General features: G+C 37.6%; 1 protein-coding gene across 1 annotated transcript in view; it reads right to left on the bottom strand.

The window, feature by feature from the left end:
* Positions 1-17,906, bottom strand: part of Slc25a12 (solute carrier family 25 member 12) — a 98,085-nt gene that overhangs the window by 59,194 nt on the left and 20,985 nt on the right. The window contains exons 3-4 of the mRNA XM_048345249.1: positions 14,856-14,998; positions 6,646-6,761 (exon numbers count right to left, since the gene is read on the bottom strand). Of these exons, the coding sequence (XP_048201206.1) occupies positions 6,646-6,761; positions 14,856-14,998 (259 nt within the window). The remainder of the gene's footprint in view (positions 1-6,645; positions 6,762-14,855; positions 14,999-17,906) is intronic.

The following is a 17,906-nucleotide window of genomic DNA, read 5'->3' as shown; positions in this document are numbered from 1 at the left end:
TTCTGATCTTGCTTGGTTTCATCAGGTCCTGCATGACATGAAAGGGAATACCAATACTCTCAACTATATCTAACAGAAACTGCATAGCAAGTTTCCCACCCAGAGAGAATCCCATCTTTCCAGTGGCAAACAAAGATCTTTAGCTCTAAATAGCACTCCTTAACAGCGCTATTTCAGGGGCCAGAGTTCTGGCCTGGATGAAAGGGATATGACAGTCACATCTTACCAGCAGCAAAATCGTGATCTAGTAATCTAGTATTTTACAGTAGGCAGGAATTGCTAAAAAGGAACAGGAATCCATTCATTTTCTGACATATAGAAAACAATAGACCACTTTCTCACTTCCTGCAGAGCATGGGTTTATGAAAGGGATGGTTTATAATTCCTCTGGAAAGGGAATTCAGGCCAGATATAAAAGTAGCCTGTCATTATGTTCTCTTTGCTCAAAGGAGGGAGCACAATGACTTGTCAGGCAGGCAGGTAATGGTGACAACTGTGATTAAGTAAAAATGTTCACAGACGTTTAACATTAGTCAGTTTAGCTGTATCAGTCACTTATAAATGATTAAACTAAATGAAATACACATTGAAGCATATATATTATATAAGTTGTCTTAACAGAGGTTTCAATTTCCCCAGCTACCCACACTGTGTCTTCCCATCTCATCCACCCTCATCCCTCCCCTAGTTATTAAGGGAGCTTCCTACTGGTCTTGTTCATCTTTCTGCAGTACAAAATTACCTCTGACCGGGGCTGGCACTCTTCTCCAAGACTGCCACCATGCCTGTTCCATGAATGAGCCTGGAAGGAGCTGCTGTACCAACGGTGTGGCCAGAGAACTCCTCCTGTAGGTATACAAGCCATCAGCCCTGTGTCACAGCCCACCTACCATCAGCCCAGCTTGACATCCTGAGTCCAAGGATTCCAGCCCAGCAGGAGCCTCTGCTTCCAATTTACAGGCTTGAGAACCAATGTTCTTACTGCCAGGGGAGGGGGGAGGGGCTCCTCAATAGCTGAGTCTGACCTGCACAGTTCTTAAAGTGAAGTTAGAGAAGCTCTCAGGACACCCACCATGAGCAGTGACTATCCTTGTGTAGAACTGAACAAACACAATGGTGATACTTGTGAAGGTGCTTTTCAGTGAAGGAAAAATGGAGGGGAAGAGTAGGAACAACTGGGAGGTCAAAAAAGAAAAGAAAAACAACAACAACAAAAAAGACCAACAGCAAATATTTGTGAAGTCTCAGTCAACATAGTACATCAACTCAGTCCCAGCTTCTGGGTTCTGCTCCAAGGTAGGTCATTAGAAGCCTGGGCAAACACCGTCCGTCCCTGTTGCTCTGGAAGTAAGTATTTCTGGTAGTCCTTTACCTACCTCCAGAGGCAATTACTGTATGATCACTCAATAGTGTGATCTTGTGGCCAAATATATGTAAAGAGTTCATTTATCAGAAAAGATGAGTTCACACTTAAAGAGCACCTGTTAGTATAGAAGCTCTAAAAGTCGACCATCAAACAGCAGAAAAACTAGCATAGTGCCCTTTTATCCTTCAACCTCAAACTGTAAGCTACTTAAATAGCCTAAAGTTTTTTAAAAAATGGTCCTCTGTGTGATGTCTAAAAGCAATACAAAGAAAAAAATTCATGATTTAATTGAATACTTGGTTGAAACTCTATGCTAAATTATCTGAGTTACTTATCACCAATAGAATTTCATACCACTCCATGTTGGTAAACTAGGTATTTATCACCATTATAATTTCATAGTTTTCCATTTTTATAGCTTTGTTTCTAGTGAAAAAAGCACATATTTTTCATATCTATACTACCATCTCCTAACCCTTTAAATAATAGTAGTGGTTATACTTAAACCACTCCAATCTACTCTTCCATTTAGTGGGGAAAAATTACTGCAGAGGCACAAATGGAACACATTTATATTTTCTGTAGAGGCTTATAACCAACATATACCAAATCAAAAGTTATTTCTTCTTTTGGGAGGATCTACTGTCAAGAAGAAGGATATATCCTTGAAAAAAATTGAACTTCCATTTTTACGTAAACACTGGTACAGAATTCTGATGAGGTTTTAATAGGGAATTCAGAACATATGTTTCATAGTCATCTACTTAAAAAAGATTATATCTTTGACAAAACAATACACTTTTTGTGCTAAATTTATGATAAATAGATGGCAACTTTTGACAACACAATATAGGATTACTACTTAACTAGGTTACCTCAGTCTAATTCTATCAATCAGAATGTTCAGTACATCATGGAGAATAGTGAGATCAAGACAAATTTACACACCAATCATGCAATAGCCTCTACAAGGCTCATGCCACCTAGAAGTAGTATATACACAAGCCATTAAATATTTATTCACAGCATGCATTAGGAATTTTATTAAAAGAACACTGAAGCTGGAACAATTAACTAATGGTTTATTTATTTTAAAAAAGAAAAACAAAACTTTCCAGAACGCTTTCTTGAACTTTCACAATCTGAAATGCTTAATTAAGTCCTGACTCTCAAAATAGAGGCATCTCTAACAAGAACAAAAGAAAAACACAACTTTGTCTAGCACTCAAGTAAATGTTGTTCAATACTGCTATATATAATCATTGCAAAGATGACACAATTTAAATATATAATTTGATGTGCATGAGAAGCATATCTAAGAAAAAAAGCATAGATGAGAACAATACACACAAGTATACAGATAACATTATCTTCACTGTCTGCTAGAGATAGTGATGACATAATGGTTTTCCCTCTCTCTATTGTATCTTCTTTTGTTGTTGTTGTTGGTACTGGGGATCGAACCCAGGACATTGCACTTGCTAGGCAAGTGCTTTGCCACTGAGCTATATCCCAGCCCCTATTGCATCTTGTATCCAATATTTTCACCTAACTTTCTTTGGGTGCACAAGAGAAATGTACACCTTAAATTATTTCAAACTAGAAAATATAGGTCATTTGATAAAAAAGGATTTAATTCTAGTTATAATGACACTCAAATTTTTCTTCTATCTAAACATGTGTCTATAAATACATAAGCACAATTCATTTTATTAAATGGGTACAAACATGAAAACTGACCTTCATCATAGATCCAAAAAGCCTATAAAAAATAAAGTCCAAGTGAATTATTTCCTCATGCAGAGATTCTGTCGTCTTGAGTACAACCTGAAATAAGTGGGTCTCAGAAATTTTATGAAATGGCATCCATTATAAGTAATCATTTCAATGCTTTTCTTGTTTTTCTCCTTCATTATGATTCTTTTCAGTTTAAGTGGAACAATTTGTCTAAAGCTGGAGTTGGGAATGTTGCTCAGTGGTAGAATGACTGCCAAGCATGTATGAGGACTTGGGTTCAAACCACACACATAGGAAAGTCTAAAAATTGATCCTCAAAACTAAGGATCCATCCTAGGCTAGATAGTAAAACTGCCTGAACTAAAAAGCAACCACAGGACCTTAACAAAATCCTTAATTAAGACAACCATCCAAAGTGGGCATGCTTGAATTCTTAACACTTGAGAGGCTAAAGTAGGAGAATCATGAATTCAAGGCCAGCATGGGTTGCATAAAGAGATCCAGTCTTTAAAAAGGAGGGTTGAGGGGACTTTTCTCCACAGGACTGGGAAATCTAATCTAATCTATTCTTCCTTCTTTCGTGGCTTTCCTTTCACTTTTAAATTAACTTACTCTATTGAGAGAATGAGAGACAGAGACAGAAAAAGAGAGAAATAGAGAGAAACAAAGAGACAGAGAGACAGAGATAGAGACAGAGAGACACAAAGAGAGAGAGGAGAGAGAGAGAGACAAAGAGACAGAGAGACAGAGAGAAAGAGAGAGAGATCCAGCTGGACATGGACCCTGGAAACTTTCCCCTATTCCATAATAATCTTGTCACTAGATTACAGAACTAGATTCTGGAAAGCAAGATTCTAGAAAGTTCATCTGTTCTTTAGTTTATATCAGGTGCTATAAAAACTAAAACTTATTTGTTAACCTAATTATATTTCTTGAATTCCTAACTCATAAGTTGTAATGTAAGAGAAAAAGTAGCTATAAAATTATGAGAGATCTGAGCTGGGAATGTGGCTTAGTGGTAGACTGCTTGCCTAGCATTCATGAAACCCTAGGTTCGATTCCTCAGTACCACATAAACAAAAAAAGCCAGAAGTGGCTCTGTGGCTCAAGTGGTAGAGTGCTAGCCTTGAGCACAGAGAGGCTCTGGGACAATGCCCAGGCCCTGAGTTGAAGCCCCAGGACTGACAAAAAAACAACCTAAAAACATGAGAGAGCAATTAAGTACATATGAAGTAAGGTATATACATAAACCAGCTTCTTCCTACACTCATTTCAGTCTTCTTGCCCACAATATCACGCATCTCTGTTGCTAGTCTATTGGATGAAGTATCTTAAGCAACTTGGGAAAAGCAATCAAATGGAGGAAGCGTGATACCAAGGCAGGGAACTAAATATATTAAAATTTGATTTTGAGAAATTAAATCCATATTTCACACATTATATAAGTACAAGTATACCATCTCTAACTCAAACATTTGTATCAAATTGTTTTCTAAGCACTTCTGTACCATATTTGGAAGACATGGGTATGTGTGATACTTACTGAAAATAAAAAGTACAGTAGTAATAGCACTACAGAATTGATGTTAAATGATGAGATGACAGCAATTTTGTTCTTTAAACCACAGAATATAAGTGGTTAAGAGGAAAGTCAACATTCTTCAGGAAGCAAAATGGTCAGAGCTATCTCCAAAGCAGGAGGATTGCCAAGATATATGCAGAAATATAAAGAGTACTACATAGTATTTATTTTGGAAAGGATTCTATTGGATCAACAAGCATAGATAGGGAGAAAAATCAGTGTCAAACTAGAAAATATGCCCACCAAAGTAATAGCCAAGGCGCCATTGGAACTTTTGATTCATATGGACTGCCTCACCAGGTTTACCAGTACTGTGATAATTCTTCAGGTTTAAGTAAAGGACATCTATCTACTTATAATACAAATATCACAACAAATTTACATTTAGTGTTATAGCACTAAAGCACTTGGGAAAAATCCTTATTTTGGGCTTCAACATGGATCAGCCATAGAGTTTCCTCCCTAGCAAGTAAAAGACCCTGAGTTCAACTTCAAGAACCGCCAAAAATAAACATGATTTTTATTTTTTTAAACATATATTCGTGCTAATTCACACCATAAAAAGAGTTCAAGTCCAGTTTTACAAGATGAAAAAGTTCTATAGATATATTTTACAGCAGTATAAACACACTTAACTGTACTGAACTGTATACTTAAAATAACTAAGTATAAATTTTATATTTTTTCAAATATTAAAAGAAAAAATGGTACAAAAGGAACTCAAAATCTTTGAAAGCATTATACTGTTTTCATTTAAATTATTCCTGCTACAGGAATAAATAGCCAATACTTTCATTGAGAATAAACTAATTTCTGCAAACAGATATCTTTAAAACATAATAGAGGGTACTATTAACCCATGTCTATAATCACTTACTCAAGAGGCTGAGATCTAAGGAGTGCATTTCAAAGCCAGCCGCAGTAGGAAAGTATGAGATTCTAATCTCCAGTTAACTACCAAAAAGCCAGAAGTGGAGCTACGGCTTCAGTGGTAGAGTGCTAGCCTTGTGCACAAAAGCTGAGGGACAGTGCCCAGGACCTGAGTTCAAGCCCTGGAACCTTCCTAAAATAAAACGAATAAAAAAAAAACTAATATAGAGCTACAAACAAAAGTCTTAACTTGTACAGCTATGAGACATCAAAATGTGATGATATGTCTACCAAAGGATTTAAATTTCTATACACAATTCAGATAGTGATTTTAATATTCAAGCCTTGTTTTGTGTAAAGCCAAAAATCTAAAATGGAGGGAGGGAAATTCAGAGAACACTAATCAATTTTGTCTTAATTCTCCTTTAATCCCATTGTTGACATAAAGCAATTTCCCAAAGATGCTACAAAGAGTCTCTGGACTCCCTACCCTAAAATTCCTTTTAAAAATGACAGGACTAGGGCTGAAATCTGGCCTAGTGGTAGAGCACTTGCCTCACATACCTGAAGCCCTGGGTTCGATTCCTCAGCACCACATATATAGAAAAAGCCAGATGTGGCACTGTGGCTCAAGTGGTAGATTGCTAGCCTTGAGCAAAAAGAAGCCAGGGCCAGTGCACAGGCCCTGAGGTTAAGCCCCAGTACTGGCAAAAAAACAAATAACAACAACCAAAAAAAAAAAAGACAGGACTTTTCTATACTGTTAACAGTCTACTTGATAAAAAATTTTGCTTAGGTGGCCTAGAACAAGAAAATTTTGAACCATATATTTTAGAATGCCAAAGTATCAGTGACTTAATGAGCTGAAGTAACAGCATTCCTAGTTTTCTTAATCTTTTGCAAGAGCCTCACACTTTGAAGAAAGTAAAACCATTTTATCTCTGTAAATTGTTTTAGGAAATAAATACTTTACTTATTGACTAGGTCCTAAATACTCAGCTGTCTATATTCAGTTGTTAGATTTGGCAATCAAAGGCTGCACCAGCATCACTAACTTTATTTATCACTTATAACCTTTTCTTTCCCTTACCAAATGTCACTTCTCCATTTCCACTCTTGTCGAACAATTGGAAAGCCACTATGAACATGGAATCTGGAGCACACAAAACAGACTCAAATGCCAAGAACTCTTGATAGGAGATCAACCTGGAACAAAATATAAATTAATACTAGCTACTAAAGGATGGGAAAATATCAGGCATTTCATCTGCCACTACAGTATGAATGTTAACGCAAGGTGACCAAAAACAGATGAAAGATAGATATATTCCAGGAAAGGAGACAGGAAGGGAATGTCACTCTTTTGTAAGCCCCTAACAAAGACCCCATCTTTTTTCTATTCTTAAGGAACTAGTGTCCAAGTAGAATTAAAAACTTTAATTTATATGCACAAAATATGCATACTGATAAGTCTATTTTTTCTTTTTCAAACTGAAATTTCAGAAGGATATACTATGGAATATCCCTGTAGTAACACATTTGAAAATATACAGATTAGGAAAAGATTAATTTTCTTAGTAAAAACACAACATTGACAATTTTTTTAAAATACCTAAAAAAGAAAAGCAGACAATTTGAAAATAGTATGTTGGCAAGTAATAATAATATTAAAACTCAGTCTAGCTATTCAGTGAAAGGATATGTCCCAGCCATCCCAGGGGACCATGTGGAGATAATCACAGACAGGAGAAGAAGGTTCGGTCAGAAGAAGTTACCTCGGTGGTCCTCTGGGTGGGCTTGGGACTCTGAGATGCCACTACAGCCTCACCCAGATCCAACCCATCTCTCCTGCCTGACTCCATCACACCTAACGAAGCGAGCTGATTCGGGACGGAAGACACAGCCACTTTGGATCCCATGAAGCTGAGACTTTTACATTGTCCTGACCCTTTGCCCTCTTGATTGTTATTAATTTGTGTTCTCTTCCACCTGCTAGTAAGGTTAAATGATATGATTTGATTTGATGGCACATGGATCTCATTCAGTCTGCTGTTCTCTAAGTGTTACAGCAGAACTCTTGCAAGTATTTGTTGGTCAATTCTCAACAAGTTACAGGTAAGCTCTACTCCTATTGTTCTCCTGTTGCTTTAACTGGAAATAAAAAGGGCTTTTATAGCTAAGACTCCTTGGATTACAGTTCGAAGCCAGCCCGGGCAGAAAAAAAAAAAAATCCCTCTAAAACGCCATCTCCCAACTAACCAGCAAAGAGCCAGACTGGAAGCTTGGCTCAGGAGAATCATCCAAATTCTGAAAATGGCACCATGGTTCAAGTAGTAGAGCACTAGCCTCGAGCAGAAGTGCTCAGGGACAGGGCCCAGGCCTTGAGTTCAAACCCTGTGAATGCCAACTGGGACAAGCTATCCAAGCAATGAGCACCTAGACCTTCAGGACAAGGTCAATCCTGACAACGAGGAACCATGGAGAAGAGTAAGAGGAGATGAAGTCTCATCTTAAATGGAGTCAATTTAAACTTGCCCTTTCAAAATTAATCAGAGCCGGGAGATCAAAGGAATAGTTGTTTACCCACCTAATGTCCATACCTGTCCATTTTCCATCTGGACAGAAACTTGCATTCTTGCCTTTGTTACTTGATACACACACACACACACACACACATACACACACACACACACACACACAAGCTTCTGACTGGTTACTCCCAACCAGCCCACTATCCCTAAACACTTCCTTCCTGCCCCCAGTCCAGTTATAATTCCTTCCTTATAATGGGCCACAATTGGGTTTATGTTCCAAATGGAACTTTTCTGGCTTGTGCCCAGGGTGTGTTCTCCCATGTCGTTCAGGTTAACTGGTCCTGTGTACTTGTCAGCCTTTTGCCTGACCTTTTCAAAAGTCGCTTTTAACAGGATGACATCCCTCACCCAGGATGCCACCTGGGAACTTGCAGTTCAAGGCCATCCTCTTACTACACTGCTCTGCCCAGCGCAGATCTGGACCCTGAAGACCCCAGCCCCAGTGACTTCTTGATGTGCCCAAGCTGCAGGAGGTAGCCAGAGGAGACCATGGGTATTGGCCCTGATAACCATCCTCGTGGAAATGATGAGGACTTTTACCAACCAAACTGTCAAACAAATACTTCGGTACCAGGCCAAATGACGAATCAGGGACCCCTGACTACTTCGCCCCTTTACAGCAGGAAGCAGCTCCAGAAGAAACAACCTCCGCCCATACTCCCAGCCTGATACTCCTCCTCTGTTATTAATAAACAACAAATGGGGGAATGTTAGCATTTCCCTAGCCTCAGGTCCTCAGCTTCTCCCACTAGCCCCCAGATCCACCCATTCCTAATGAGCCACTCCTACTCACTACCTACCGTCTTCCCCTTTACCCCCAGAGAGAGAGAAGGTGCAGATGCCATGTAGTTCCCTCTCCCGTGGGAACTATGGCCCCACTAATAAACCTCCTTATGAACCTTCTTCTCCTGTCTGTGCTTATCTCCTCATGGTCCTCTGGGATGGCCGGGACATATCCTTTCTTTCAGCAGGCTGAGATCTAAGAATTACAGTTCAAAGCCAGCCCAGGCAAAATGTTTCAAATGCAAATATGATCAAGTCACTTTTCTATCTTAACCCCTTTGACTATTCAGTGGTCACACTTAAAGTAGAGAGAGAAGATGTTCTACAAAACTATTAGTAGCTCTCTCAAAGAAGCCTGGTTTGAACAACACACTTATAAAAGTTGTAATATAAAGGAAGAGACCCAATCTTTCATGTGGCTTGTTTGCCCACATGCCTAATTAATCCATATCTTCCCCTTGTTTTCTACACTGCAGCCTACTTACTCTTCCACAGTTAGAACAACCCACGTTTCTTCTCAGGGCCATCACTGAGCAATCCATGCTCTTTTGAATAACCCCACAATCTCCAATGTTTTGCTCACTTAATTTGCACCCAATCCGTACACCACTCAAGAGGAATGCCATTTCCCCAAATAAAGCATCCCAGAGTCCTAGCAGTGCTTGAGAGTCTTGTGAATGCTTGAAGGAAAAAGTCCCTAATCAAAATTATTCATCCATTATGATTGGCATTGGGGCCCTACCAAAAAAAAATAGTTATCATTCATGACACAAATTTTAGGGAAGTAAAACCAAATAATGTTACAACATATTAGATATCATCATTACCATCCACCCATTCCTAAAAAGCCATGAGTAGACTTGGGGTATAGATCAGTGGTAGACCCCATGCTAAGCATGAATGAGGTCCTAGATTCCATTCCCAGTAACAAAAAAAAAAAGAAGAAGGAGAAGAAGAAAGGAAAGAGGTAGGGGAAAGGAAGGAAGAAAGAAGGTGAGTAAAGAAATAAAAAGAGGAAGAAAGAGGAAAGGAGGGAAGAAGGAAAAAGAGCAATGAGCCACATGTGGTTTTTAGCTTTGATTAGATCTAAAGATAGGTAGTGTCTTTCAGAGGTATGAGAATATATAACACAAATAGTGATATAGGGCAGAAGTTCTTTAGAAGACTGCCACTTTCGACATAATTTTAGATGCTTCATACTTTTTTGAATATTTTTTATTGTCAAGATGATATACAGAGGGGTTACAGTTACATACTTAAGGTAGTGAGTACATTTCTTGTCATGCTTGTAAACCCCTTCCTCATTTTTCTCCCACCTTCGCTCCCTCCAACCCCCTGCTTTCATCATTTCTTTAACCTTCCCAATGATAGACATTGTCATTCTAGTCTACAATGCTTATCAACTCTATGAACATTAATAATAAGACAATTTTTTCCAGGTCAGGTGATATGTACATTTCTTTCCTTTTGCTTAGTATAATCTGTTCCTTCTTTTTCTCTCATTTCTTCCTGCCACCCTCACCCCCACTTGCAAGGCTGCTTTCACATGGCTCTCCATAACAAGCACCTGTATCAAAACATTCCTGATTTCACCACCTACTGAGGGACAGGAAATGGGGAGGAAGAAAAAGAACAGTTTATATGCCAAGAGAAAGTTAATACGTGCAATGAATCTATATCCAGAAGAGCAGAATATTGACCACTATAAACCAGCTTTTCTCATGCTCTTAACCAAATAACTTCAACTTTTCTATACTGGTTCCACTTGCTCACTTTGATTTGGTGATGGATGATTCTAAGCCATGCTATGTGTTGTCATTTCAAGTTAAACATCTATAGGACTAATCATCAAAAACAACTACAATAGGCTAGAATAAAACTTCCAACTTTATTTTAACCTTATACCACTGTTGTAGATAGAGAGATAGAAAAAGAGAATGTATGTTTTTAAAAAATAATTGTAGGGCTGGGAATATGGCCTAGTGTAGAGTGCTTGCCTCACATACATGAAGCCCTGGGTTTGACTCCTCAGCACCACATATATAGAGAAAGCTAGAAGTGGCACTGTGGCTCAAGTGGCAGAGTGCTAGCCTTGAGCAAAAAGAAGCCAGGGACAGTGCTCAGGCCCTGAGTCCAAGCCCCAGGACTAGAAAAAAAAACAAAACACCTCATTTGGAGGTAACAAGTTTGATAAGAAATGTACTTACTGCCTTATGTATGAAACAGTAACCCCTCTTTATATTACTTTGACAATAAATAAATCAATTTTTAAAAAAAATTGTAAAAGCTAAAATGACTATACTCCCTTTGAGCTAGGGAATCAAATCAAATGGTAGAGCACTTGCTGAGAAAATACAAGGTCCCAGGTTCAATTTAAATAAGAAAGATGGTCTAAAAATTAAACTGATTTTATGCTACCAAGAAAGTTAAGCAATCACTCTAGGCCTTACTTTCCCATTAAACAAAGGAAGGTTGACTTCTTTGACTAAGCCAACATTATCAAAGCCTTCAATTCTGTTGAATTAAGAAATGTTTAACAATCAGGCACTAGTGGCTCAGACCTGTACTCATAGCCACTCTGAAGGCAAAGATCTGAAGATCTAGGATCTGGGTTGGTTCAAAGCCAACCCAGCCAAAAAAACCCATGAAACTCTTCTCTTCAATTAACCACCAAAAAATCTAGAAGTGGAGCTGTGACTCAAGAGGTAGAGTGCTAGCTTTGAGCACAAAAGCTCAGCAATAGCACCCACACTCAGTGTTCAAGCCCCATGACCAACATTATATACACACATACATATAGGCCTTTTTGAAACTTGAAATTCCTTTCTAGTAAAATACAGATACAAATCCACTCATTTTTGCATTGCATTCAGGAAATTCAGAAGCTTTTTCAGATGTCAGGCACCAGTAGCTCACACCTGTAGTTCTAGCTACTCAGGAGGCTGAGATGTGTGATCTGAGGACAAGGCCAGCCTGAGAAGGAAAGTCTGCGAGACTCTTATCTTTAACTAACCACCACAAAACTAAAAGTGGAGTTGTACCTCAAATGGTAGAGTTCCAGGCTTGAGAAAAAAACAAAAACTAAGGGACAGTGTCCAACCCCTGAGTACAAGCCCCAAGTACCAGAAAACTAAAAGAACCTCTTCAGAAAAACAAACAAACAAAAAAGAAAAAAACGTGTTTCTAGGAAATTTCACATTTCGCTGGTCTTACAGTTTAACTGTGTGTGTTTCACACACTCAATTATAATTTTTATTACAACTCCATAAATCAATTTCTCACCCAAACTCAATCTGATCCTTAATAAAGGAAGGCAGAAGACTAAAGATGTTTTTAATTTTTTAAATTTACTTTACTATTATTTTATTTATTTATTTATTTATTTTTAATTTTTTGGCCAGTCCTGGGGACTGGACTCAGGGCCTGAGCACTGTCCCTGGCTTCTTCTTGCTCAAGGCTAGCACTCGGCCACTTGAGCCACAGCGCCCCTTCTGGCCATTTTCTGTATATGTGGTGCTGGGGAATCGAACCCAGGGCCTCATGTATATGAGGCAGGCACTCTTGCCACTAGGCCATATCCCCAGCCCCTTATTTATTTTTTATTTATTTATTTTTGCTCAAGGCCAGCACTCTACCACTTGAGCCACAGTGCCACTTTGGCTTTTTCTATATATGTGGTGCTGAGGAATCAAACCCAGGGCTTCATGTATGCGAGGCAAGCACTCTACCACTAGGCCATATTCCCAGACCCTCTACTGTTATTTTAAAGGTGATGTACAGAAGGGTTACAATTACATGAATCAGGTAATGAGAACATTTCCTTTGTATGATGTCTTCCCTTCCCTCAATCTCTCCTAGTGTCTCCCTCTCTTTTTTTAAACTTTTGATAAAAAACATGTTTTCCTTTTTAAAAGTGAAACAGGCCCTTTAACAAGTAAACTCTAGTCAACATTATTAGATTCTCTTCTCAACAAAACTCATTATTGATCTATTATACTCTAACAAATTAAGAGCTTGGATCTATTTGACTATTTTAACAATACAATCTAGCCTAGGAGCATCACATGAAACTTCAGAGAAGATATACATCTCAGATGGACTACTGAAATGATCACAAAGGAAGCATGTAGATATTCTAAAAGACATGGAGATCAGGCCGAGCCAGTGTTTCATCACTATAATCCTATCTACTCAGGAGCCTGAGATCTGAGGATTGCAATTCAAAGCCAGCCCAAGAGTTGTGAGACTCTAATTTCCAATAAACTACTAAAACAGCCAGAAGTGAAGCTGTGCCTCAAGTGGTAGAGTGCTAGCCTTGAACAAAGGAAGCTTTAAATTAAAGATTGCATCTGGTTCATAATACAGTCATGCATGGTTTTAGTAAAAATAAGGTTCTCCTTGAAATGAACAAACTGATATTTAGTAAGGGGCATTTTGTCATCTCTGTGAGTTCACACTCATACACAGACAGGATAAAAAGGACCTCCAAGACTTTGAGTCACAAGTCTATAGATCACAATGAAACTCAGCACATAAGTCCCCAATTTCACTCCTATTATGTCTCCCAAGGCAACAAAGCTATTTCACAGACATGCCACGGTGCACACTACAAATTCCCCCACGGGAGACACATATGCACATGTGCATGTGCACGCCCTCCTGTTCTCTTTGGAATTCTCCATATTTATCTAATTAGCACTAAGCTCCTATTCTTTTTGACAGATTCCACTCAAGTATCACTTCTTCTGTGCCATGATGACCATCACAACTATGAAGGTTTCTTGGGTAGGATACCTTCTGTACTTCCAACACACATCGCTTAACAGTGACTTACTCTACAAGTATTATCTTTTGTTTGTTTTGACTTAGCCATCTTTCTCACTAAACTATGAGTTTCTTAAGGCCAGAAGCTTCATTTTGTTTTATTTATGTTTGAATCTATAAGGACCAAACAGTACCTGACAAATAGTAGTTGTTAATATGTTTACCAAATAAATAAGTGGAATATAAATGAATACCACATCCTAAACTCTTCATAGCACTTAAAACCTCCTAAGATGTTATAATTTACTTTTCTATTTTTAACTGCTGTGTGATTTAATCACTATTACAGTGAATGAAACATAGTAGGTATTTAATATTTATCAAATGAATGAATGTTAAGAAATACAATTTGTTGTCTAAAACCCCTCCTGCTTAAATTAATACAAAACATGACTTTTCTCCTGTTTTGTTTCCTTCAAAAAGTAGATCAGTATTCTTGAAAGTGGCAGTCAGCCATTTTTATAAGCTTTAAAGATATGCTTTGCGAGTCATTGCTGTCACTTCTCTTGGGAAAGAAGCAAAGGCAGGCTAAGCAACGTGAAAGCTTATAATGAGAAAAAGAAATGTGTAGCCTTTATAGGCCAGTGTACAAACAGCTTAGAATACTATTCTTACTATTTGAAAGTATTCATGTAAGGCACATAGTATTAGAAATTCTGATTGGAAAGGAAGCATTATCAAGTAGGGACATACAGAGAATAAGTAAAATTGCACACATGGAATTGTTTATAACATTAGATAGTAAAAGGATTGTAAGATGGATGATATTACTTACAGATTTGTACGTCTTCAGTTTGTAGAGGTTGATAAATACAAGGTAATAGTTTATGGTGTTAGATGTATTCTGTATTTGAATTTCTATTGTTCTTTTTCAGTGGCTAATTAGTGATTGGTTTATTGTTTTATGAAGGGTACTCAAGTCAAATTATAATTATTCCTGTTCTAATTTTAGAATTAAATTAAAGCAATCCTGTTTCAATTCAAAAAAAGATATGCTTTGCAATATTAAAAAGCTAAATACAGATAAAGCTTACAGTTTTTAAATATTGCTAAGATGTTTCAGGGTATTAGTTTTCAGAAAATGTGTAAAGGTTCTTACCCATCCTTGGTTTGATCAGCTACTCCTGCCAGAAGTTGTACAATCTTTGGATTGCTGTTTGGATCATTATACAGCCCAAGATAGCGCTGGACAAAGTCTTCTGGGGTCATGTAATGTTCTCCATCGACCTCAGTACTGGCATACTAAAATATAAATAAATAATATATGCTGAAAAACTGGAATTATTCCACATCTTTTGTAGTCAACAAATGTTATGCAAAAAGGTAAATTAAAAACCAGCAGCATTAAATTGAAGAATAATGAGTACAGAATTGTTCCTTAGATGCTGAAAAATCAAACACCCAGAGACCAATTGAAGAACACTGTAAATACCAATGCATACTACACTGATGAACTATGAAAACATACTAAATAAGAAGAGCCAGATACAAAAAGTGCATACTGTTAACAGCTTCTGCTCAATGAGAATAGATCGGGCTTCTCTTTGAGGGTAATTAAAATGTTCTCGACTCAGATAATGGTTATGGTCACAAAACATTGTAAATGTACAAACTAAACAAAAAACTCACTAGAATTTTATGCTGTGTATTTTATCTCAATAAATATCAAATAGTTAACATACAACATTCTAGAAACAAAAGACATGAGAGAAAGACCAAAAATAGTAAAGGGAGACCAGGACCTGATAGTTGAGAAAAGAGCCTCTGTAGATTCCCAAAGGCTCTCTGTCTATTAGAATGGGAGCAGAGGATATGACCTGCCAATCTTAAAAGTAAAGCAAATAAAAAAAAAAAGTAAAGCAAATAAAAAAATTAAAGTATTATGTAAAACAAACAAACAAACTTCCATTTGTTTCCTGTTCTAGTAGCTGGAAAAATAAATAAATTTAAATATACTCCTTTTGTCAAAAATTTTTTACAAAGTAGTAACACTTGCCTATTAGAGACGGGCATTATAGTATTACCAAACATCAACAACCCAAACTCTCCTCTATGAGCTGCAGGAGACTGATCTAATTACTTTAGTCAGTCAGTTAAAACAAAATCAGTAGCCAGACAGAGATGGCTCATTCATGCCTGTAATCCTAGTTACTCAGGAGGCTGAGATCTAAGGATTTTGGTTCAAAGCCTGCCCAGGCAGAAAAGTCCCTGTAAGACTCTCAAAAACTGAAAGCAGTGCTGGTGGCTCAAGTGGTAGAGCCTTGAGCACAGAGGGGCTCAGGGACAGTGCCCAGGCCCTGAGTTCAAGCCCCACAACAGACCAAAAAAAAAAAAAAAAGCAGTAAGATCAGAAGAATTCCCAAAATTGGAGAATGGAAAAGCCACTAGAGCTAAATGTCTAGCACAAATGACTAATGCCAACAAAGATCCACACCAAGGCCTAGCCCAAAACTGCAGAACATCAGAAGGTGTTCAAAAAGAAAAATCTAAAGTTTTCAGAGAGAAGGATCATGTCATAATAAAAAAAGAAAAAGAAAAAACTCAGAATCAAGGTATCATATTCTTCAAAAGCAATCACTAGAAATTTGAAGACAATGGAATAAGGCCTTGAAAATTCTGAGAGAAATTTATTTCTTACCAAGAACTCTAAACTTTCATTCAAATGTAAGGTGAGGTTAAAGGTATTTTGAGTTATCCATGTGCTTAATATTTCTTTCTACTTTCATGTACCTTTTCTCAGGAAGTTATAGGAGAATTTAAACAGAGAGAGAGCATGAGAGTAGGAGATCAAAATTTTTTAAACTATGAAACACTATTTATGTTGTATGAAAATAGAAAATATTAAGAGGTATGAACTGGTTCAAAATAGTATATTGATAGTATATTAATGTAAACATTTACATTAATATTTATTCACGTAGTAAATATATTTAATGTTCATTGTAAATCTTATAAGTATTAATAAATAAAATTATAAATTTAGTTAACATCAATATATTGAAAGGAGTGGAAGGAGAAAATGGGGGAAAAAGTAACATATGAAAGCTAAATTCTGGGCTGGGAATATGACTTAGTGGTAGAGTGCTTGCCTAGCATACATGAAGCCCTGGGTTCGATTGCTCAGCACCACATAAACAAAAAAAAAAGCCAGAAGTGGTGCTGTGTCTCAAGAGGCAGAGTGCTAGCCTTGAGCAAAAAGAAGTCAGGGACAGGGCTCAGGCCCTGAGTCCAAGTCCCAGGACTGGCAAAAAAAAAAAAAAAGCTAAATTCTCAACAGCTAGAAGAGAAAGTCAAAAATGCCCACCCAAAAAAAAAAATCAGTATAGAATATAGAAATACCAAAAGCATAGCTAAAAGGGTTACAAATAATTACTTCCAGAAAGGAAGATGGGGAAAAAAAGGATCAGAACACACATTGGCTTACTTGGTTAATATTTCAAATGTCAGTGAATCTGACTAAACCAAGCTACCTGCTCTTTCAACGAGAATTAAACCAGAAATGTTTCCTTTGTCTTATTCTGTAAAATATCAAATGCTACCACGGCAAGTGTTATGCCTACCTGTACAAAAAGGAGTCCAAGATGGATTTTTTTAACAGCTGATGCTATGTAAAGCACTCAAGAAACATCACAACCAATGAGTCATGTACTCTAAAAAAGCTGTTCCAGAAGCAGTCTTAGGTTTCAATCTTGGCTCTACCATTAAAACACTTGTCAGTTCTCAAACAAGTCCACTATCTTCCCAGGTCTCTAGATATTTATTCACACATCTGTATTATAAAGATAAAATAGTCCTTTGTTGCAGAAGAATAGGCATGGAACATAGAAAAAAGAAAAGGCAAACTATAAGATATTAAAAATAGTAAATGGTCTATCCAATTCCTGTCAATGGCTTTTTTTTTGCCAGTCCTGGGCCTTGGACTCATGGCCTGAGCACTGTCCCTGACTTCTTTTTGCTCAAGGCTAGCACTCTGCCACTTGAGCCACAGCGCCACTTCTGGCCGTTTTCTGTGTATGTGGTGCTGGGGAATTGAACCCAGGGCTTCATGTATAGGAGGCAAGCATTCTTGCCACTAGGCCATATCCCCTGCCCCAGATTTTGAATTTTTGATTTAGGAATATCCAGCTTATATAGAAAGACAATCTGAAAT

This window comes from Perognathus longimembris, chromosome 4 (assembly GCF_023159225.1).
Source record: "Perognathus longimembris pacificus isolate PPM17 chromosome 4, ASM2315922v1, whole genome shotgun sequence".
Classification (NCBI taxonomy): domain Eukaryota; kingdom Metazoa; phylum Chordata; class Mammalia; order Rodentia; family Heteromyidae; genus Perognathus; species Perognathus longimembris.
Note: the sequence above shows the minus strand (reverse complement) of the source record. Positions and strands in the feature narration are given on the sequence as shown.